Here is a 23,023-nt window from a genome sequence, read left to right as displayed (position 1 = left end):
GGGGAGAAGCGGCGCCCACGCCACGGCCACTCGGAGTCTCCCCCTCCCTCCCAGGCTCTCAAACCTGGGAGTGGGGGAGATGCCGAGTGGGCGTGGCACGGGCGCTGCTTCTCCCCAGCCCTCCCTCCTTCCTAGGCTTGAGAGCCTGGGGGGAGGAGGCAGGGCTGGGGATTTGGGGAAGGGGCGGAGTTGAGGCGGGGCCGGGGGTAGGGTAATTAAAGAATGGGGGGCAGCCAAAATTGTTTTTGCTTTGGGTGGCAAAAATCCTAGAGCCGGCCCTGTCGGCAGACCACTTAATGATCTTTCCAATGTTGTTTGTACTGTTAGCTAACTATTGTAAAGCGCTTTGGATAAAAGCGCTATGTTAAAAAAAATAAACTTTTTTTGTTCTACAAATAAAAGCACACACCTCATATTTTAATATCAGTAGTCTTACCTTTCTAATGCGATGGATGTGCCCTCTCCCCCCCTCCGTGGCAGCCCCCGAGCTGGGACTGGGAAGGGGGTGGGTCTCTGCCCCACCCAGAGCTGAGGCTGGGAAGAAGGGCCGTCTCTCCCTGGCAGCCACAGCCCTGGAGCTGGGGAAAGTCACCTCTTTCTCTGGACACCGCAGCCCTGCACGTCCCAAATTCCTCCCACCCCCTCTTCTCACTCCACTGTCCCCTTCCAACTACCCCCTATTCCCCCCAAGGCCACCACCTCACCTTACATGTGCATCTTCTCCAGGGTTCAGGCACCTAATTAGTGGAGCCACACCTGCACAGCTCCACTAATTAGGTGAGTGGCCCTTCATTGTTTCATGTGTGGCCACGCACCTTAGAGGGAACTATCCGCGGACCACCTGAATGGAGCTGGCAGATCACTCATGATCCATGGACCACAGTTTGAGAACCACTTCTCTAGGGTTATCCACTGGAACTGCACATCACCAGGTCCCAAAGCCGCTTACCTCTGGGCCAGCCACAGGAACTCTAGCCACCAGCTAAAATGGGATTATGTTTGGAGGAGAGGGCCATGCCCCAGAGCTGGGGGATGGGTGGGGGAGGCAAGAGCTGCCCTCCCCTGGAGATGTCTTACCTTCCCTTGAAGAATGCAATGTAGATGGGAGAAGAGTAGAAATTGACAAACTGGAAGACAAACACTTTGAAGGTGAAAGCATCTTCGTACTTCGTCTGAGTCTGGTGCATCTCTGTGGCAGAGCAACACACACAGACAGCATCAGCTCTGCCCTGCGGCAATATTCAAGGAGACTAGCAGCACTTACTCCTGTCACCCAGTAACCATGGCAACAGCATCCCTAACAGAAGAACCTGGATGACTGTGTGTTGTTTAGGAGGCTTTTTTGTTTGATCTTTAAGATGTCTGTATTTTTAAAACTTCCAACAAATGCATGGTCACCTAGGATTTCACGGGTGTTATGTTATGTGGTGTGGCCATGCAGAACGTCATAGCGACAGCCAGGATAGAACCCAGTCCCTCTTGTGCACAAGCCCACGGCCCTGATTCTTGAGCCTATGGAGAATCTCGATTAACAGTCAGCAGTAAAGGGCCTAGGACACACACGTGTACAGTTCTGATTCTGTCTGGCAGAGGGCAATAATGTTGTACTGTACCTATAAACTAGCTACTAGCAAATTCATTAGATTATTTTTCTTTTTAAAAAGGCTAATAAAGATCATATCCTTTAATATTATTTCTAGAGCTGGTCAAAAAAATTGCTGTATTATTCTGCAAAAAAATTAACAAAAACATTTTCATTTCCTGTAAGTTCAAAATTTTCGGTAGAAAATATCCAACACCTGTCACTAAATTTCAGTTTATTGATTAAATGAAAATCAAATCTTCCCCTCCCCACAGCCAAAAAAAGAAAATTTCAATCAAAATGAAAATATTAATCAAAAAGATTGTTAAAAAAATTCAGCCTTCTCTAATTATTTCCAGCATCCCTCTGCACACATAATGCTTTTCCCAGGCATCCGCCAGCATTAGCCCTGGACCCTCAGAAAGCCATTGGACACCTGACTTCAGGACTCCTGCATTGCAACTTTTGATGTTTTGCCCTATGAGACAAATTCCTTCCTTGTGTCACACTATCTAGCTTGCAGGACCTAAGACAGCACTCATGAAAACTGGGAAAGTTGGCAACCTGGTGACCCTACACCAAACACCTGCATTCATTCCCTGCCTTGGTACCTCTCTACTTTGATCTGAGCCCTTCCACCTTTATCAGTTCCTGACCTGTCTGTATCCTCGTCTGTCTGCCTTTTCCATTCTGCACCTAAATCCAATTTATTTTAGCAGCCCCTGCTTAATGGCGTAAGAATCCAGCTGAAGACAATGGACCAGATTCTCCCCTCCTGTGTGAGTGGGTGTGATTCCCTCTCAGATCAGATGGCAGTGTTTCACACTTGCTTTGTGCAGGTGGATGTGAGTGCAATGAAAAAGTTGCAAAGGAGTGGGGAGCCAGGCCTGTCAGGAACTGTCCCAGGGAACCACAGTTGAAGTCTGTGCAATTTCCCTTCCACCACTTACCCCACTTGGTAAGGAAATGGGCCAGTGCAATGTAAATTTTAGAGAGGATGAGGATGAAGATTAGATTCACCACTGAGCCCGTGAGGCTGGCAATACGAGATGCCTAGAAAAGAGGAGAGCAGAGGGAATGAACCAGAACATCCCCTGGGGCTTGCTCAAGCCCATTAAACCCCAGGGCAGAGCTGGCTGCATCTACCTCTTACCGATGCCACAAAGAGGAAGTTCCCGGATCTTGACACAAGGATGCTGACGATCGCCCGGTACAGGATAATGGAGATCAGAAACATCACAACCACAGCAATCTGCAAACACAATCCAATGGCCATCAACTTGCCACCAGGAACTACAGTGTGTTTGGGGGAGCTGGGCTTGCTCTGATCTCTGGGGGCACTGGCAGCTATGGGAGAGCCACGCAGGCAGTAAGAGGCAAACAGCATGCAGAAAAGAGGCAGTCATGCTAGGAGCTGCAGACTCCATGAAAGACCTACAGAGCCAGGCACAGGGCAGCGGCCTGCAGTGCCCTTACCATCATGATGATGATCATCAATCCAGCAATGACCCGTTTTACGCGGTTCTGCTTGGGAAAATATGGCTCCTCTGCTCCAGTAATTGGGTTCTCCATCGTCATGGGAGCCATGGCAGTGAACTGGGGTCGCGGCCGCTCCTAGGACAGTGGGAAAAGGCATCACTTTGATTTGGCTTTGTATGGCCTTGGGAGTTCAGCTGTGTGACGGAGGGCCAGGCCTGTACCTCAATGTCCTCGAAGTCGGAACAGTCCCAGCGGTGCGCCAGGGTGGCGTTCATCCGCTTCCAGTACTCCAGGAATGTCACTGCCCACAGGGACATGAAAATGCTGAAGAAGATGGTCCCACCGTGGTCGAAGAGGCGACCTGCCTATGGAGCAAAGCAAGGCGAGTGAAAGGAACGCTCAGGGGACCTGCAGAAGGAAAGGGATGCTAGGGTGGATCCTGAGAGCAGCAGAGTGCTAACTTTCTGGGTGTGTGAAGGAAGGTGAGGGCAGGAGAGAGAGAATGAGTTTCCGTCTGGGACAGACCGGGAGGTTCCCCAGGGGAAGCATTGGGGTTTCGGTAAGAGACAAAGCAGCACTGGAACTGATCATCTACAAGAATCAGAGTGCTGGATCAGTCTGAGTCCTTGGACCCAGGCTGGAGCGCTCCAGAGGCAGCAAGGAGATCAGTGGCAGCACAGTGCACAGCTGATTTGCCCACCTGTTGCCAGCACCAGACCCATGCTGCTCCCAAACACAAGTCGTGGCATGCCAGGAACAGCGGCATGGGGACAGGGTAGACAGCAATTGGGATTCCGGTGTCTGATCAACCAGAGCTGCCTGTGCTGCGCTGAGAAGATGACAGCAGGGTATGGCTTTGGGGTGTGCAGAGAACAGTTCACAGCTTGGGGCCCCATACAGGCTTCACCCCAGGCTCAGAGCAGGACCCGTCCCACTCTGAGCATTCATCTCTCCCTGCACAGGGTGGGGGCCTCAACTTCAGACAGGCAGAAAGGGAAAGAGTCTTTCCTTATTCTCTCTGGATTTGCTTGAATCGCCCTGGGAAGAAGTTGGAGCCACATGGAGAGGTCACCCTTGCTGTCTGAATAACCTTACCTCAGTGCTGTCAAACGCTCCTGCTGGCGAGAGAAAGAACTTTGGGCCAGATCCCCAGCTGGTGTAAATCAGCCTAGCTCCACTGGAGCCAATGGGCCGATCCCCACCTGGTGCAAGTCTGGACCAAAACTGAAGTCAATGGAGCCATGCCAATTTACATCAGCTGGGAGGACTGGTCCATTATGTAGCTTACAGAGGGAGATAAGGGATTATGGTTGTCGGGCTAAAGCGTAGAATCTTGCGACTACCCGGCGCAGCAGAGGCTTGCTGTGCAGAGCAGATCTCCACCCTGAGGCAAAAAACGTCCATGCGGTAGTGTGAATCTGCATAGCCAGTTCAAGCTGCAGAAAGCCTCTTCTGTGCTCTGCAGTGCTTTCAACACACACTGGAGCAGCACCCGAGAAGGAGCTGTCCCTGAGATCCGTCTCTGCTGCTTCACTCCATGTGCAAGCAGCAAAGTGAAACGGACCCCTTCTCATCTCTGCAGCATGACCTGCTCCAGCACCAGAAGGGAGAGACCTTGTACACACAGGGAGAGGAGAGGTGGGAGGGAATCAGACAGGGAATGCAGGAGGGAACAAGGAGGGATAGCAGGGGGAAGCCAAGGAAGAGGCAGTGGACCTGGGGAGGAACAGACTAGGGAGGGGATGCAAGGGAGAAGAGAAGGTGAAGTGGGGAAGAGGAGCTGGAGAGGGATGGTTTGGGGAGGTGGAATGCCAGCGAATGTGCACGGCTGGGAGGAGGGAGACTAGAAAGAGGGGAAAGGGTCCAATGTTGCTGATGGGAGGGAATGAGGAAAGGTCCTGGGGGAGGTGAGTCCTGGTGCTCTCTCCTCTCATACAGCCGCATGTCCCCTGAGATGTCTCCTCTAGTGTCATTAAGATGAAAAGGCAGAGAGCAAATCCCAGCGCATTGTGCTTGTGCAAACAGCCTGGTTATCGCCCCTCCCGGTGCATAAACACAGCACCTCCCAGCCCAGCCAGGCCCTGGCGCAGGGGCGAGAGAGCTGTGTACACCTGGGCACTCTAGCAAGCACCATCTACACAGGAGACTGCAGGATATTCTCTCTTCCTGGCCCTCCCCTCTGGAAATTAACCACTCAGAGCCACAAACCTTACCTTGAACATGCTGCAGATGCTGGAGAGCTGCCACTGTGGGCACTCCTTACACAGCGGGCACATCTGGTACTGATCCTCGCTCTCACAGATCTCCTGCCTGGGGCAGGGGGGAGGCAGACAAGGAAAGAAATCAGGACCATGGTACATTCTCTGCTCTAGGCCACCCTTTCGCCCCTCTTGAGGCCTCATTCTTTCCAGTGATGCAGGACTAGCCAGGACCCCATGGGAGCCCATAAACACTGATCCTTAAATCAGCCAGAGAGTCCTGGGGGAGCGAAGCTGCTGAGCACATTCCTCTTGCAGGTCCCCAGGTGAGAGCACGGCACTCAAGATCAAAGCTGGGATGCTCACGTGGCAGCACAGAGCACTGGCCTTTGCTGCTCATCCTTGCCCTGGACAGAAACACCTCATGGAGCTTTCCCGCAACAGTTTCCTCTGGTTAGAGTCTAGCCATTGCCTCGCCATGTTGGAACCTGGGACCAGACAGCAGAGCCATGGTGCTGGGAGGAGCGGGCGGCCACATGCTGTGAAGACCTGGGTGACATTTCCCTGCAGGGTGTTTAGGGGACTTTGACCCCCTCGCAGTTGGGTTATTCACCAGGAGTTTTGCTCGGAAGCCTGTGAGAAGCCAGGTTTGCTCGACAGTGAGCATGCATTTTGGGGGTGCTGTGGCCTAGTGGACTGACCTCAGGGGAGGCAGCCAGGAATTGCTGACTTCTGGGCTCCCCTGGGGCTTCCCCCACATCCTCCAGGCTGGAGACAGCCAGTGGGAGAGGGAAAGAGGAAGCAGGGACAGAAAGGGGAGAGAGGCTGGCACTTACGCAGGTATGTCGCTCAGCATCAGAAATATGCCTGCAATGAAAACCAGTGTCCCCACAACTGCCGCAGGCAAGAGCCACCCAGTGTAGAAACCTAAAGAGAGGGAAGAGAGGGAAGAGAGAAGGCCCGTCCCTCAGACTGGGAGTCTCATTGCAAACACAGGACCTGTAGCCAACCTGCACCCTCATCTCAGCAGCACAGCCCAGTTCAGAGCCCCACATTCCTAGTGAAAGCAATTGCGGAGCGAGGCACTGCATCCCAGCAGCTGAAGGAGAGTCCCCTGCTAGCCATTGTAAAGGAGGATTCCCACCATGTTCTGCACCACGTTCTCAGGTCACTTGGGGAGCGGGGCCTTCCTCCCATCTACATGCGGGTAAAAGGGGAGGTTAAGGGTTATCTCACCCTGGCATTGACTTCAAGAGCCTCCTGCTGGCTGTGCCGTCACCCTGAGACGTGGCCTCCAGAGAGAGGCTGGGTTTGATAATGGCCGTAGGGCAGGACTTTCAAAACCATTCAGTGCTGGCTCAGTTCTGCTCCTACGGAGGAGAACTTGCCCAGTGCTGAGTGGCAGTGGGAACCCCACCTTCATGTCCAATGCACAGGGACAACGATCCAAGTTAATCAAGTCTGGAGGCAGGGCAGAGTCTGTTACGCTTGCCAGTATGCCAACGATTATGTTCTTTGGCCATACATCAACTTTTTGTTTCTCCCCCTTCCAGACCTATTTTTAATTAATTTTGTCCATTTCTCTCTCCTTTTTCTTCTATTCCTTCCCTCCCTTCCTATTGCACCTTCTCCCTCCAGTGACAGGCAGTTGGAATGGATGGTGTTCCTGGGGGAAGCCTCAGAGAAAGGATGGTGGGGGGGAGGTTGCATGTAGATCGAGGCTCCAGCTACAATCTCTGATCAGGAGTGCCACAGCTAGGGTCCCATCATGGAGAATGTCTGTCCCAGCTTGTCTTGATGGGCTGTGGTGAAGGGATGAGCGTCCTAGTCTACGGAGGGTTTTGTAGATTAGGACTAGGACTTGAAACTCAGCCCCATCACAGACAGGGACCAGCAAAGCATCCGTTGCTCCTGCTTGGTCAGCCATGTTCATTTCAAATGCATCCCACAGCTTGGACACGACAGGAAGGGCTTCTGGCCATGGGAGTTTTCAGGCTGCTGCTCTGTGCAAGAGGGACAGCTTTCCTTGCCTGGGACATGGCAGACAATCCCAGTACAAGATAAACAAACGCACCCTAATCTAGCTTCTCTTAGCAAGCCATAGAAGGAAAGGGGCAAGAAGGATGATTAGTGAAAAATGGCAACCTGAGAAGGATCCTCCCTGCTCCTCTGGCAATGACACCCATGCGTCCGATGTAAAGGGTGCCCCTTGCTATAGTACAGCCCGTCCTTGGTCTGCACTGGGGAAGCAAAGCACTCTGCTTACACAAGTGATTGTTATTGTCTGCGTTGATCCCAGCATTCCCTGCAGCAGAACACAAGTAGGCCGACGCTCCAGTGGAGCATTAGCTCTTTCTGGAGAAGGTATCAGGTTAGGGCAGAGCTGGGTGCAACAGGAGGTGGTCGAGGGAGCAGTAAGGGCAGGGCAGAACAATGCACACTGGTGCTGGTGGTGTCCTTCCGCTGCTGGCTAGAACCCATCCCTTTGTGCCACATGGCTGAAGGAGGCATTATTCTTCACCAAGCCTGATTTCTATGAGACTGGACAGTCTGATCTCCTGATCAGCGAGGCTCCAATTCCTTTTCCAGTGGGCATGAGGAACACACGGCTATCGCAACTCAGGAATTGGTTGGAGACAGAGGTGCAGGCTAGAGGTTAAAGAGAATGGGGCAGGAGATCCATGGCAGCGTATTGACATGTCTGGCTGGGGCCAGGGATGAAGGCAGGTTGTAGGGAGGATCCGAAGAGCATTGTACTCACCCAGCCAGGCAAAGTAGAGCGCGATCTTCTCTCCAAAGTACCTGCGGATGTGATCCAGTGGCTGGTATCTGTTCCATTTCCGCCACCTCGCCCAGTACTGGAAGAGGACCTGGCGCTCGGTCAGGCTCTCAGGGGCTAGCCTGTCAGCAGGTAGTGCAAAGGGACCCTGCAGGGGAGAAGCAGGGAGGGTCCAACTGAGGCTGGTGAAAGCATTTCAGCTGCCCATGCAGAGCAGAGCAGCTGGCTGGACTGGGGAGAGGGGTTTGACAGCAGCCCCCTGCCTCTCCAGCTCCCCACAGCCATGCTTCCCCAACCCCAGTTACCTCTGTGTTCTTTTGGAAAGGCTGAATAAGGAGCTTTTTGAACAGCCCGGCCCCCTCCTGGGCAGAGGCCACCAAGTTCTCTGTCTTGGCCAGGGCTCCCTGCTGCCCCCTGAGCTGTAGATCGGAGCATGACCAAAGTCCAGTCTGGCTGAGGTAGCAGGGAACCGGTGTTAGAAAGAGGCTGTCTCCTGACTTACCTCATGCAGGGGGAATGCAGCTGCAAAGACATTCTCGCTCAGCAGCCGATCCACCCCAACCTCCCCCTGCTTCAGGTGGCCATATGGCGTCGTGGCCAGGATCTCGTACAGCTGGGGGAAGCAAAGAGATGGTAACTAACTGCTGCCACACTGACGAAAGATACGAGAGTCCCATGATCTCTCTCTAAGCACCGACACCAGGCTCCGCACTGCGCTATGGAGACCCGTGCCTCAAAGGTTCTCAGCAACCACCTTTCCAGAGGGAAATGGAGAATTTGGGTGGAAAGAGACTAAACAAGTTCAAATGAATTCAGGTACAAGAAGTTGGTTTTTGCCACCAATTCCAAGCCTTACTCTCATAGGCATTGTAACATTCCCTTCCCCAGACATTGAAAACTGAAAGAGAAGGGTTCGTTTTTAGTCAGCCTCTTTAAACTTTGCGTGTGTTAAAATCTATTTAACTCCAATTGCCAATGAAGACTTAGGAGAAAAGTTGTCTGTTAAAATTCAAACCCCACACTGCCCGTGAATGAGCAAACTCCTCACACTACATCTCCTTCAGACTCCACAAACAGCCTAAACCAGAGAAGACCAGACTTAACATCCCTGATATTTCTATTGTTAACAAACAAGAAAAACAACTTTGTTTGAAACACATCTTTCAGGACTTTATATATCATAAAGCAACACAAATGGGTGAGAGCTATTTTTTTAAAAAAATCTTTGTAGGATTCCTTTAAACCTAAAGTCACACAAATGAGGAGGAGAATGCAGACAGGAAAGAGAAAACAAATGGCTGTTTTCTTACTTCACTATTTTCTTCTTTAAAATAAGTGGCCTATTTTCTCTGTGTTTTATAGCTGCTTTTCCATTAGCAAGGCAGTATCACACCAGCCCAGTCAATATGGTCAGGAACAAATTCACAGCACATATGTCTTGGTGTGCTCACAAATACACTGGTAATTTGCTAGCAGCCATGTTTGTATCAGTTCTGACCTATATCTTGCAAAGTGCACTTTTGACAGGCTGTAGTCCATGGGCAGACACTGCCCCAGTGGGAGAAATTCATCACATCTGGGGTTTTGACTTTCCTCATTGGAAGTCAAGTTTTTGGCACCAGGCTGCATGGCTGCTTGGCTTACAGCACAAAGAGATGGAGCAGGAAGGAAGACCCTCCTATCTTGAGGTTTATAAATAGCAGGATATCGTTGATCATTAGTGGGCTTGGCAGAATTAGATTTTTATCTTTTTATAATTAATGGATAATATTGATGTTTATTTTAAGCAGTTTTTTATCTATTTAAACTTTCAGAGTTACACAAAATTATGGGTTTTAAGCATTTTTAAAATTTTTATTAATTTAAATTTTCATAGCAGCAGGAAATAATGGGGGGGAGGAGTCAGACAATTATTTAACGATAGTAGATGTTGTGATTCACAAAGTTAAAGTTCTATAACCGTTAAAACAAAATTGACAGCATTAAATCAAAATATACAAAGTAAATATCCTTGAATCACACTCTAATACAAGCAGAATTTTTCTTACTTTACTTATCTGTGAGTTTCGCTTATGGATGGAAATATTTTTTCGTCAGTTTGCATTGTACAGTAAAATTGACCTTTCTTGATAAAAATCTAATCCTTCCATCTAACCGTTAGTTATTGTCTCACACCCTGGCAGGACATGACCAGTATGTTCAGTGACTGAGCTGACAGAGGCAGGATGGTCCAATAATTAGGGCAGTAGTCTAGGACTTGTGAGACCTGGTCCTGCTCCACCACAGATTGTGTCTGTGAACTTGGGCAAATCACCTAGCCTCTCTGTGCCTCAGTTCCCCACCTGTAAATGGGGATAATAGCTCTGCCCTGCCTCATAAGCTTTAAAGATTGTGAGGTGCTCAGATACAATGAAGAGGGGGGCCCTGTAAGTCCCTAAAATAGATAGCTGATTCCCCACTACCTTGCGCACTGCAGCCATTCACACCTAGGCAGCAGAGCAGAGATGTGTGATTTGGTAAAATTTCACACCCACTTTGCACAGGAGTAAGTGGCCCTCTTTCTTTAGGCTGATCAGGATCTGGATGTGCCTAGTGCCCAAACAGCCAGGGTCACAAGCCCACTCCATACTCAAGCTACCCCCTAAACTGAACCTTCCCTCTGCTTAAATGTCAACCTCCCTAGAGGCCACCACACCTGCCCCCAACCTAAGCCCATGCCTCCCTGGAAGCCCTGCACCCTCCAGATTCAAGTGGGTAGGGTTACCATACGTCCGGATTTTCCCGGACATGTCCGGCTTTTTGGGCTTCAAATCCCCGTCCGGGGGGAAATCCCAAAAAGCCGGACATGTCCGGGAAAATTGGGACATGCGGGGCCGGCGGTGCTGGGTCGGGGGCCGGGGCCGGGCCGGGGGCCGGGCCAGCGGTGCTGAGCCGGGGGCCGGGGCCGGGCCGGCGGTGCTGGGCCAGCGGTGCTCGGCCGGGGGCTGGCCCGGGGCCGGCACCCCAGGGCCCGAGCCAACCCAGGCTGGAGACGCCGGGGGGGCCAGACTGGGCCGCGCCTCCTCCCCCCACCCCTTACCTGCTTCAGGCTTCCGGCGAATCAAATGTTCGCGGGAAGCAGGGGAGGGGGCGGAATTGGGGTGGGGACTTTGGGAAAGGGGTGGAGTTGGGGCAGGGGCGTGGGCGGGGCTGGGGGTGGGGCCCCGTGGAGTGTCCTCTTTTTGGACACTCAAAATATGGTAACCCTACAAGTGGGGCCTTCTCCACAACACCCATCTCTCCTCCTAGCCCAAACTCAAGCCTTACCAGGGTCCCAAACTTGCTGCACCCAAAGCCTTCCCCCTGCATGGCCCTTTCTGCCCAGGCCAAAACACTCAAGCCCTTCCCAGCTGGGCTAACACAAAAGCAACGAATTAGGATGATAAAGAATTGAACCAGAAGCCAAGGAGGAAGGGCCCATCTCAGCCTCAGGCCCTGCAGGACCTCTCCCTCCCCAGGAGACCCCTGGGCTGGCTACTCACTATCCTGTGCCGTTGTGTGCTGCTGAAGAAGGTGTCTTGCTCATTGCTCCCTAGGAACCTGCAATCATACACACCAGAACCATGATGGGAACATGCCCCCCAAAGTGCAACCCACAGGACAAGCCATCCTGCTTCCTCTCCCTGAGCCCACAGCCATCCACTTCCCCACCCCATTTTGCCACAGGTACAGCACTGCACCTCACCCATCCAGCTGAGGATGGCCCCTCCCTGCCCTTGCCAGCCCAGCTGCAAAGAGAAGGCACTTGCAGAGGCAGTTCCAACTGGCAGGTCACCTCCTTGGCTTCACCCACCATCTCAGAGGGGCGGCCTATAGAGTCACTCTCCCAGGGTAGTCCTCTCACAGCAGCCTTGCTCTGCTGATCATCAACCCACCCACCCCACCCCTGCCTTTTGTGCACACATGGCTCCTCCTCCCTATAGGTACTTTGTGCCCTGCCAAGTAGTGGTATTTAATTCTTATCCCTTTATTGCTCGGATAGCTTCGGCAATGCGCTAGGGGTCTCAGGGACACTGACACCAACGTGATCCCTGCCCTGAAGAGTTTACGATCTAGGCCAGAGGTGGGCAAACTACAGCCCGTAGGCCATATATGGCCCATGGAACAATCCTGCCCGGCCCCTGAGCTCCTGGCTGGGGAGGCTACCCCCGGCCCCTCCCCTGCTGTTCCCCCTCCCCCGCAACCACGCCACCACGCAGGCAGCGCTCTGGGCAGCAGGGCTGCGGGCTCCTGCGGGGCAGCGCAGCAGCATGTCTGGCTCTGGGCAGGAAGTGGGAGGGGGTCGGATAGGGGGCAGGGGCCAGGCTATTTGGGGAGGCTGCCCTAGCCGGCTGTTTGGGGAGCCTGCCCTACCCAGCCCTCCATACAGTTTTGCAACCTTGATGTGGCCCTTGGACCAAAAATTTTGCCCATCCCTGATCTAGGCAGATAATGTGCACAGGCAGAAAGGGGAAGGCAGACAACAGGCAGCTGCTTGGATGAGCACTCCAGCAGGTGGCGGAACAGGCTTCCCTGTGGGTGCCCTGCAGGCCTGTTGGACAGGGAGAAGAGGTCTCCTCTGTGAGCGGCTTGGGTAACTGCCTGTCCCATAGCCCTTGCCCTCAGGGAGACAGCAGGAAGCTCATTCCAGATGGGAAAGAGGAAAGGTGATCAGCACAAGGAAGCAGGAGTGAATGCATTCCACAGGCTCCCGGGGCTCTTACCATGCTAACTTGTTCACCTTGAAGTGACAAGTGTAGTAGTCCAGGGGCAGATTGGGAACCTCCTCATGCAGCAGGCTGGGGACAGCCAGCCTCTTCGCCACTCTGTCAGACCAGTTTGAAGCCTGATTTGGCAGGGCCTGGGCACAAGCAAGAGAAAAAGGCTCAGGAGGAGGACAACAGTAGCAGCATGGTGCTGAGTCAGCATCCGGGGGCAGAGGAGGGTGGGAGAAGAGACGAGTCCCCAGCTGCATGCACAACAGCGTGAGAGGCTGGGAGCACTGGCATGTGAAAGAGGGTGAGTGGGGAAGCACTGAAGGGATAAGGAAGCTCCTCCAGGGCCTGCACAGGAGCTCACCTGCTGTCGTCCAGGACAGTTTTGCTGAGCAAAGCCCACAGGATTGAGGCCTCTGAAAACAGGAGGGCGAGTAAGTAAATACCCCCACTTCCTTTCTTCAGTTCGGTCTCCCTGTAACCTCCATCTGGCTCTGTGCCGTGTCACTGCCCAGCCCAGCGTGTGCAACACTCAGCCAGCGTGGAGTCATCCCCCCCTCACAACTCTCCCCCTGTGGCACATGGGAGCAGTGGGATGGCTTCACCCTGGCAACTGGGAGTTCCTCAGCTCTTGCAAGGATGAACTGGGCCCTAGAGGGAAGAGGACAAGTCTCGGAAAGACCTTCACCTGCAGTGGGAGCCTCAGCCGGAGATCCTCTGCATAATAACACAGCACGCTCCAGGGGGCATTCAGCAGCACATAGTGCACCACCTTCTTCTCATCCTGGACCACGTGCTGGGAGAGAAGAGGGAAAGATGGCATTAGCCACTTGTACTCAGGCCTGACATCATAGGCTGGATTCTCAGCTGGGGTGAATCAACAAGGTTCCCTTGAAATTAAGGCTGCTATGTCAATTTATAGCAGCAAGGGGCCAGCCATGCAGAACTCACCTTGGCTGTGCCGTTACTAAGCCTCTAGCTAGGAGGATGTCTACACTGCAAAGAAAAACCCACAGCAGAGCTCAGGCTCACACGATGGGGCTAAAAATATCAGTGTAGAGGTTCCTGCTCAGGCTGGAGCCCAGGGCCCCGAACTCCGTGTCTCAGAGCCTGGGGCTCCAGCCAGAGTAGGAACATCTACACTGCTATCTTTAGCCCTGTAGCGTGAGCCCACATCAGTTGACCTGGGCTTGGAGACTCACTGCCTGGGGTTTTCTTTTGCAGTGTAGACGTGCCTTTGGAACCCTGCAGAGCTCGGGAACTGCGCAGCAGAGGAGCACCTGCCATATGCAGCTCCCAGATCACACAGAGCAAGCCGTGCTCCTGTTGGCAGCCACCTCCCATCACTCATCTCCAAGACAGTGCATCTCCCAGCAGGCCAGGCAGCATGAGATGGAAGAGCTCCCCTCCTGGGCCTGCCAGGAGACTCACTAGATGATGGGAGTAGGTTAGACACACTCACCATGTGGCACAAGGTCAATATTATTCCAGTGAAAGATCAGCAGATGATTCCTTAGCCACCCACCACAGCCCTGCCTCATTCCCAGCAGGCTGAAATGCTCACTGCTGCCCTGGCCCATTCACTGGGGAGGGGGCCATTTTGGAACAGGGTAAAGTTCTGGCCCCAGGCTCCATCCATTCTGTGGTACTCCGACAGCGGAAAGGGGAGGGAGAGCTTCCTGAAGAGGTATCGTCTGTTATCCCTAATGACATAAATGGTGTGGCAGGTGCGGGCAGGCTAGGCTACACTGGGGGCTCTATGGGCCCCTGACCAGGTTCAGGATAAGGGAAGCGGGAAGGTGATTTACAGACGTTAGTCATTCGTGTCACTTAATGCTCTGCTGGAAGGTGCGCAGATACTATGGTGATGGTATCTAACATGACATAGTAGAAAGGCACCTTTGCCCTCCTCCTGTGCCAAGCACAACTCAGCTGGCCCAGGGGTCCATGCCCATAATTTAGCTCTAACATGCTGCATCATAAACAGAGTCTTCTTTCTACATGAACCAGGTTTCCTCTGCTGGGTGAGCGATGCAGAGTGGACTGACCATGTGTCCTGGCTCCAGTGGGGGAAGAAGGCTCGATTTATCACCACATGCTGGCAGGCTGCCTGTATTGCTGACAGATGGCTGCATTTCCAGTCTCCTCCTCAGACTGCTCAGCCAGCTGGCCCTTTGCTTTCCTTTCCCCACCAAGAGAAGCCAGGACCAAGCCCAGGTGAACAATGAGCTCCCCTTTCTGGAGAGCGTGGCCCCTACACTGTCCGGACGGGGATTACTGAGCAGAGAGGGGAAGACCAGGATCCAATGAACAAAGCAACTCTTCCCCCCAGCACAGGGTGGCCCTGCAGAGCCAGGCTAGTGCACTGATACACAGGGAAGAAGCCTTCCTGGGCACCAGAAAGGATCCAGTTACCTTTTCTATACAGATCCCAGCAGCCTGGAGCTTGTTCAGAAACTTCTTCCGCCAAGTCTTGCGGACATCGACAGCTCTTCTCCACCGGGGCACCTCGCTCTCAGCACTGGTTTCTTCATTCTGTCCCTCCTGCTCCTGGGGGTCTGCTTCCCACACCAGGACGAAGTCTGGGACAAGAAGAGACAGCTTGTGTTCACATCACAGATAGATGGACACTGCAAGGCACATGGGGGCAAAGTTCTTGGAAACCACCCAGCTCATGCTTCATATGCTTCATCTGCTTCTCCATCTGCTCCTGCCCGGTGCCCAGCTGATTCTTGTCACAGGGCCAAGTCTTGGTGGAGTAAGATGAGCAGCTTGCAGAAAGGGGCACGTGCAGGGAGAAGCAGGCTGGGGATTATAAACCTAAGACCCTGTCCTTTATGGAATGAGTTTACCACATGTGGCTACAAGAAGATGTACTATCTTACTGCAGCCACAAGGACCAGGGGTCCCGAGACAAACCAGGACAGTCAAGCTAGACAGGGACCTAGTAGACTCCAGATATGCCCAACAGAACTAGTCCACCAGCAGAACCCATTCAGTTCTGCCCTGTCCACGGGGACTGGCAGGCACATCCCAACCCAAGGGTATACACGGTGTTGAGAGCAGGTCTGGGGACTTCACCCCTTATTTACAGGTTTCCTTCTTTAAAATAAATAAATACAAAGGCCACCAGCCTCAAAAACACCTCCCCAAAGATCAGCACTTCTCCCTGGGTTGTGCCCTCACCTATCCTGGTGCGTCCATCGCTGAAGACATTTGCAGTGCTCTGCGTGACATGGGTTGCTTGACTTGGTTTGCTCAGCTGGAAAAAAGCATTAACTCATAAGGGGCTTGGGCAAAAGCCCTGCCGAATGCTGACAGGAACTAGCAAAAGGAAGTTAAGGTGCTGCTGGCATCATGCAGTCCCCACCAGGATTCCAGCAGCGAGTGCGACCCCACCGGGGTGCTAGCTAGGACTTATCTAAGCTCTCATCTGAGAGAAGGCCTTGGGCTACAGGGCTGCCCTCCTACAGTGAGCATATGCCACTGCCACGGTAATATGAAATAAGTCATGTGCATACAGTGGGAACTGCTGTTTGCAAACCAGTCTCAGTGCATTTAGTGACTGCCAGGAGACAGGGCCCACGAACAATGGCCGGCCAGCCTCACCCAGTTTGGAAGTGGGTGGCCTTGTATGCAAGCTTGTCTATTGTTTGGAGCAGCTGATCTCCCTGAACACCCTCTCCTTCATCTTGCCTTTGGATACAGGCATCCCTGGTGTTGTCCTCCCCCCCGCCCCCCAACAGGAACAGGAGCTGTGTTCCCCAGAAAGCCCCTTAGTCATCCCCCATGTGGCAGGAGGTGATGGGCGCAGATTAACCCTCCCTTCCCCCTCACAGCTCTAAATATCCGTCCACAGTAGATTTTATATGCCTACCTCCGAGATTTCAATAGGATCCTGGCTCAGACTACCATAATAAGGCCCTTTGGCATTTTGGTCTTCACCCATCAGGTTGGCATGATCATCTGCTTTGATCTTTTTCCGATGCATCTTGATCCTTCATGCCACCAGCACCTTCTGCTGTTTAGAAACAAATCAGCAAGATGTGAGTGCAGCATGGATGGGCCAAAGCTCCCTCCCACAGGAGGCAGCAGACCAGGCCTCACAATGTGTGGGGCCACATGCCAGGAGAGATCAAGACACGGATTGCCTCGCTTTCAGGTCCTGATGGTAGAGGTACAGGAGTGCTCTAGTGGTGAGCTGCTTCTTTCCCCTCCCGTTCTGCTGTGGTACATTATAAATGTATTTTGCTACCTTGCTAGACAGTTATTGACTATGTATAAGACTTACCTAATGCATTTTGTTTTAAATAAATGTAGGAGTTTTATTAAAAGATATCAAAGGAAATCCATAAGAGCAGCATTGCTAGCAGTGAGACCTTAGGTTGAGACACTGTACAAAGGAATTGTTACCTTTTGTATCAGAGTGGTTTGAGTGAACACATGCATTCATTACCAGGATGTGTGAGCTTTCTTCAATTGTTTATCAAGAAGCCAGTCAGGAGAGGTTGGGAAAGATTTTAGGAAGAAGCTGTGCAGTGAAGCAGGAAGAGAGATGGAGTAGCTTTAGAGACAATTAAGTGACTCGGGGTGGGTGGGCATTCTGTAACACTTTCCATGGCATGTGACAATGGTAGTCATATTATAGATTGGCTCAGAGGTCATCGTCAGAGATATTTAATAAGTTAGGGGAAGTATATTTGAGCTTAAGTTTAAGATTTCTTTTGTAAAGTGTTAAATCATTTATTATAAAATGTATTTATTAGTGCTTTTAAAGCACCTGATATAGAATTTACATTTTAGAAGATATAACTTTGTTATTTAAGAAAATGAGATTAGCATCCCAACACTAAATATTATCCCTATTTTACACAAGGGAAACTGAGGCACGGAGCAATGACATGACTTGCTCACAGTACGTTTGTGGCAGAACTGGGAATAGAACCAAGGTCTTCTGACACTAGTTCAATGCCTAAGCCACAACATGCGGAGTGCTGCTTTGGGACTCCACATCACAGGACGATACATATCTATCTTTCTTGGTCGTATCAACTTCACAAAGAAACTTGCCCAGAGATAATGCAAAGGGGCTTGTTTTTCATTGTACATGAAATGAACTGTGCAGTAAGTGCAAAGAGTCCCAAGCTCAGAAGGTAATTAGAGGTGGGAGATCTGGGAATCTCTTGTATGAAGTAGGCATTGCAGGCTGGGCATGACATAGACAGGACATAAGCAGTCTCAGCTGTGTCTCAGGAGCATCACTTTAGCCCCAGGGCTCTGAATCCTGTTGTAACCACTGGTGCCTTCTATAGTAGGTTATTAGGTGTTACAAATGATTGGTTCAAATGCCTTGAGTTTGCAATGCCTCATGCCCCCTCAAAGCAGCTGTCTCAGGTGTTCTACAAGCAATGGATTTGCCATTTGGGTCTAATGCCTGTGGAGAGGTCTCTAGCTAAGGGTCAGCTGAACCATTGCAATCTTCAACCATTTCCATCCAAATGGGTAAAACACATTTCCCCCCTCATCCCCCTGCTTCCCCAAGCATCACGGCTGTGGCAGTTCAGCTGCTGCTCATAACCCCATCCCCAATGCAGTGCCTCACATATGGAAGTTAGCCAAACCTTCCTCCCCATGCAAAGCACTGCCCGACGCTGTAGGGTATTTGCCCCAGGAGTCTCAGAGTACAGGTTGGGTCTGAATGCACCAAAATGGTTCTGTGAAAAACAGCCTGGGCAAAGATAAAATGTAGTGAAGAAAAAATGATGCAACAATCCACATCATGCAAGTAATGCTGCTGCTGCAACAGCTTCCTTGCTCGGTATCTAGAGGAAGAAATAAGCTAAATATGTCCAAAGGCTCCCTCTTCCCTGCCAAGCTCTTTGAAAGCAAGTGGGTCTCAGACAGACACCTCCCCCATTTATATAGTAGGGGACTATTTTTGTTTAATGTGAAAAACTGTTACCTTCCTGTTGTGGCCCATTATGGGTCTAGGTTCCAGGCAGCCACTGATGAGCATCTCAGCCAAGATAGTGAGTGACTAGTGATTTAGGGATGTCCAACTTCAGATCTGGTTTGCAGAAGGTGGGTGCCTGGCCCTTTCTGGAAATCAAGCCCCTCTAAAGCATCTCACATTGAGCGCCCGCAAATTGCTAGTCACTTTTCTGAAAACCTTGGTCTTGTCCATGCTGGGAAAAAGCCCCACGTCAGAAGGCTTACTAACAAATCCTATGTTGAACGTGACTTGGCACAGGGGCAGTCATATTTAAAAACATGTTAACTGACTGTGGTTAACTCAATCATAGTCAAATATATGAAAGAGAAGCAGAAGGAAATCAAAAGCTATTGGATTTACCTTAGCCAATTGCTCCAACGCAGAAGCTCCATATGGTTTACATTGCCATTTTAATGTTTTTTTCACCCCAAATCATAGTCAGCCAAGAATGAGCAACTAAAGGGTTAGAAAGCAATAAAAGTTTCTTGGGCTCATATGCAATGGACCAATATAATGTACCAGTCTGAGCTTATGTGAGAAACACTAAACTAAAATAGCCACACTAAGCTAATGGCTCTCTGCATTAACATGAGCAGAATTTGGGGTGCAGATGGGTTGCAGGCTGGGGTTCACATAACTTTGCTTCACTCTCTGGATTTCAAAACCAAGGTATATTTGTGTTACCCCAAGTAAAATCTGATTGCAGCCATGTCTCAGCTGTGTTGCCAGCTATCAGTACATTTATGGATTGTCCTTTTAAGAAATTTGAAAATTGCCTGCCAGTCCCTGCCCCCAACAAAAGGCATGCTGCATGCAAACAGCAGGATAGCCCAGGAAATGATTCTGCCTCCTTCCTCTGTTGTGCTCCAGTGTCTCAGCTGTGCAGTGCAGTAGATGAAGGCTGAGATCAGATACACCCACTGGTAACTCTCCAGCAGGAAAGCTTCCTTTTAATTAAAAGAACCTGGTGGAAGGATCTTGGGAAGAGTGATTGGAATCTGCAAATAAGGACAAGTTCCAATCACAAGCAGAAGCGGGACAAAAAGCAAACAGCAAAATCCAAGAAGTGCTGATTTAAGGCTTAGCTTGGCAAAGCCTCATCAGGAAAGCGCATGCCTGGTTCCATTCCAGTGCCCAAATCCCCTAGGCACCTTGAACATGCTAGCCTAAGTCTCCAAACCATGGGCCAAATTCAGCCCTGGCTTACACCCCTTGCAGCTCTCAGAAGGCAAATGGGGCTGTCAGTGCAGAATATGGACCCAATATGAGTACTGCTATATTTTAATCAGCACTGAAGGTTTTTGGATTGGGGAAGAGGGGAAATCAGCAAGGGTGTAAAATCCTAACAGTAAAGAAGATGGAGCCTTGGTAAAATATATGAAGATTTTCAGGAAATATTTTTCCCTGGAAGTTTGCAACTCCATACAGTTCAGGGGCAAAATGTTCCCTTGGAAGTTCCTATTTGCATTCAGCTCTACATTCAGCCAGTCCTCAACCAAGCTGGCTGTGTGTGGAGCCAAGGTGTACGTGTGTCTTTTATGAGTTGATTAAATTAGTAGTAGTAGTAGAATGACACGTTCCTAGTATAGTTCGCTATGCTATACAGCTATTTCAGAGCAGTCTCACAGTAACCCCTGCCCAAGTAGTAAAAGTACCAGCTAATCCCCACAACAGTGAGGTATTAACCCCATGTTAGAGCTGGGGAACCTAAGAGAGAATTGCAGGGATTGGCCACGCAGCAAACTAGTGACAGAGTCAAATCAGCTTTCCCAAGTTCCTAGTGCCCAGCACCATGCACATTCTTTTAGCCTCTCTGTTACAGCATACACTGCTCCCTCCAAGAAGCAGGATTCCTGCCCCAGCCTTACAGAGAGACGCGGACAGCATGAACAGGAACAGCCTCTGTGCTTTCATGAAGTCCTGTCCTTCTACTGTACCTGATACTGGGGTTTATTGCAGCTGGACAGCCCTCCTAGCCAGTGTTCAGACTCCAGACGTTAGCTCCATGCTGACAGTTTGCACTCAAGTAATCCTGCTGTGTTCCAAGTGCAAGCAAGACCATAAAGGGTCCTTCTAGGTTACTGTCCAAAGCTCCGCTCTCCCTCTGCCTCCCCTGGAATTTCTAGAGACGGAAATGGTCTCACTTCATCTCCACTTGGTTGCTTTTAAACATCAGTTTATGGCTGCTTCCTGTCTTAGGAAATGCCAGCCAGTGAGTATGCGTAAGACCAAGAAATGGAGATAAAGCAGTGGAGGCAGCAGGTTTATAATCACTTTCCTGCTTATTGCCTCTAGCAGGCCTTGCCTTTGTTTGAGATGGGGGTGTGGATTTGCATGTCCCTGCACAAATTAGCATAACCACATTTTAATAAAGCTTTGATGATAAAAATTTAAAGAGCCAATACCAGAAGAGAATGCGGAACAATCCTGGTATTTCTGCCCTCAAGCTGATCTGGATGTGTGTATCTTGGCCAGGTTAAAGATTTCAAGTCACGTTGTACTTCTCTAGCATGCAGGTGTGTCGAGAGCATCACTGTGCAACACCACAGTGGGGCTTAGCCTCAGGGTGCCGCCACAATACGTGTAATAATAAAAATAGTGGGAAAGGGCTATATTAGGAAGACACTATTTATTCATTATTATTAATTCTATTTTGGGAGAGGATAGGACAAAAAAAAAGCTGGTATCATCCCAAATCAATTTCTCCTCAGGTCTTTGATGAAATGTGACAACTACGATAAAAGCAGCCAGCATGGAAGCACTGAGAAAGACCCAAGTTTGCAGGTGTGTGAGTTACTAGACAGCTGAGATTATAGGAGGCAAACCCTCTGAAATGCAAGAATCCAGGAGCAGCCCAGCTGTGTGCTGGATTCCCCCATTCACACTGAGACAACTTCCATTGACAAGAACAGAGATCAGCACCCCAAGAAGGGAGGTAGACATGAAGGGTTTAGGCCAGTTCTACATACATACATGCCCCCCCTACTCAGTGTACTATCAGCAGCTCAATACACCCGTGAGGCAGGGCAGTTCTATTATCCCCATCTTACAGATTGGAGACTGAGTCACAGAGAGACTAAGTGGCTTGTCCAGACTCAAACAGTAAATCTGGCAGAGCTGGGATTAAACTCAATTCGAGTCCCAGTCCAGTGTCTTAACCACAAGCCCAGCCTTCCACCCTGTTCAGTGCAATCAGAACCTTACCTCCTCCTGCTGTCCTACTGGCAAGTTCTGATGTTGTCGTCTGTGATATCATAATGCAGGGGGAATGAAACATGCCATTAGGGGAACTAATTGACACTGAACCCATCAAAGCACAATTTGAACTCGTCTCTCACAAATCAGAATGGGGGAGCTTTTGCAAATCCAAAGCTGCTCTTGGCAAAATCAACTGGTGTCACCAGATCGAGCAGTATTAGGTCCATAGATCCAGATTGCCTTCTTCTGCAGAAAAGGAACACAGGAGGGGGCCAGGAAAACTTGAGGAACTTGATTTTGGAGCATTTTCACCAGATCACTTTACTAGGGAAGTAGGATTTGCCTCTCACTAGGAGATGAGCAGGGGATACACTCTCCAGAATGTACAGTTCCCCGGAGAGCTGCATGGACCTTGGGGGGGAGGTTAAAGCCATCCATGCAAGGCCCATGACAAGTTCTGGCTGCCCCTTACTGACTCCCTGGCAGCATGGCACAGACAGTAACACATCCTCAAGGATTCCTTGGTCTGCTGTTGCCCTTGGTGCACCCCACCACCACCCCAGAATGAATTCCCACTGCATTAAGGGGCTCTGTTAAAAGTTAAAATGGCCTTTGAACTGAACACATCAAGTCTAAATACAGCGTATGACAGAGGAATAATCTTCAGGCAATCAGAGAATCATCATATCCACTCACGGCTATGCCAACGTATCTCACGACTTATCAAGGATATTACCTTGTCTGTTTTCAGACTGAGATACCACAAGCTTCAGCATTTTATTAATAATTATGCAGTACCACAGGTGGGTATAGAGACTTACAGATGAGTAAAAAAGCCAGGTCCCCATCCGCACCTTCACTGGATACAGCCCAAAGAGCAGGGGAACAGGTGGTTGATGGGAAGGGATGAGGGTGATGATGGTAAAATCAAGATATACTTTTTGGTGTCTACATGGCTTGTTAGTGCCTCTTATAATTTGTAATATAAGCTAGTATAATTTGAGGTAAGAGTGGAGGGTTAGTTCCAGAAGGCTACATGGAAGGAGTGAGTCTTGAAGAGGG

General features: G+C 50.6%; 1 protein-coding gene across 4 annotated transcripts in view; it reads right to left on the bottom strand.

Moving 5' to 3' along the window:
- The window catches only part of ANO7 (anoctamin 7), a 35,095-nt gene that overhangs the window by 9,590 nt on the left and 2,482 nt on the right, over positions 1-23,023 (bottom strand). The window contains exons 1-16 of one of the 4 annotated variants that reach the window (XM_034782145.1): positions 20,701-22,328; positions 16,649-16,792; positions 15,958-16,033; positions 15,187-15,353; positions 13,460-13,567; positions 12,781-12,917; positions 11,560-11,617; positions 8,541-8,651; positions 8,021-8,186; positions 6,096-6,186; positions 5,275-5,371; positions 3,283-3,426; positions 3,059-3,196; positions 2,736-2,834; positions 2,533-2,635; positions 1,078-1,189 (exon numbers count right to left, since the gene is read on the bottom strand). In XM_034782145.1, coding sequence (XP_034638036.1) covers positions 1,078-1,189; positions 2,533-2,635; positions 2,736-2,834; positions 3,059-3,196; positions 3,283-3,426; positions 5,275-5,371; positions 6,096-6,186; positions 8,021-8,186; positions 8,541-8,651; positions 11,560-11,617; positions 12,781-12,917; positions 13,460-13,567; positions 15,187-15,353; positions 15,958-16,033; positions 16,649-16,762 — 1,721 coding nt within the window. In that variant the 5' untranslated portion in view covers positions 16,763-16,792; positions 20,701-22,328. Of the gene's footprint in view, positions 1-1,077; positions 1,190-2,532; positions 2,636-2,735; positions 2,835-3,058; positions 3,197-3,282; positions 3,427-5,274; positions 5,372-6,095; positions 6,187-8,020; positions 8,187-8,540; positions 8,652-11,559; positions 11,618-12,780; positions 12,918-13,459; positions 13,568-15,186; positions 15,354-15,957; positions 16,034-16,648; positions 19,079-20,700; positions 22,329-23,023 lie in introns of those variants that run through there. The other 3 variants (XM_034782146.1, XM_034782144.1, XM_034782147.1) reach the window with 3 other exon arrangements.

The sequence above is a fragment of the Trachemys scripta genome, chromosome 9 (genome assembly GCF_013100865.1).
Source record: "Trachemys scripta elegans isolate TJP31775 chromosome 9, CAS_Tse_1.0, whole genome shotgun sequence".
In the NCBI taxonomy this organism is placed as follows: Eukaryota; Metazoa; Chordata; order Testudines; family Emydidae; genus Trachemys; species Trachemys scripta.
Note: the sequence above shows the minus strand (reverse complement) of the source record. Positions and strands in the feature narration are given on the sequence as shown.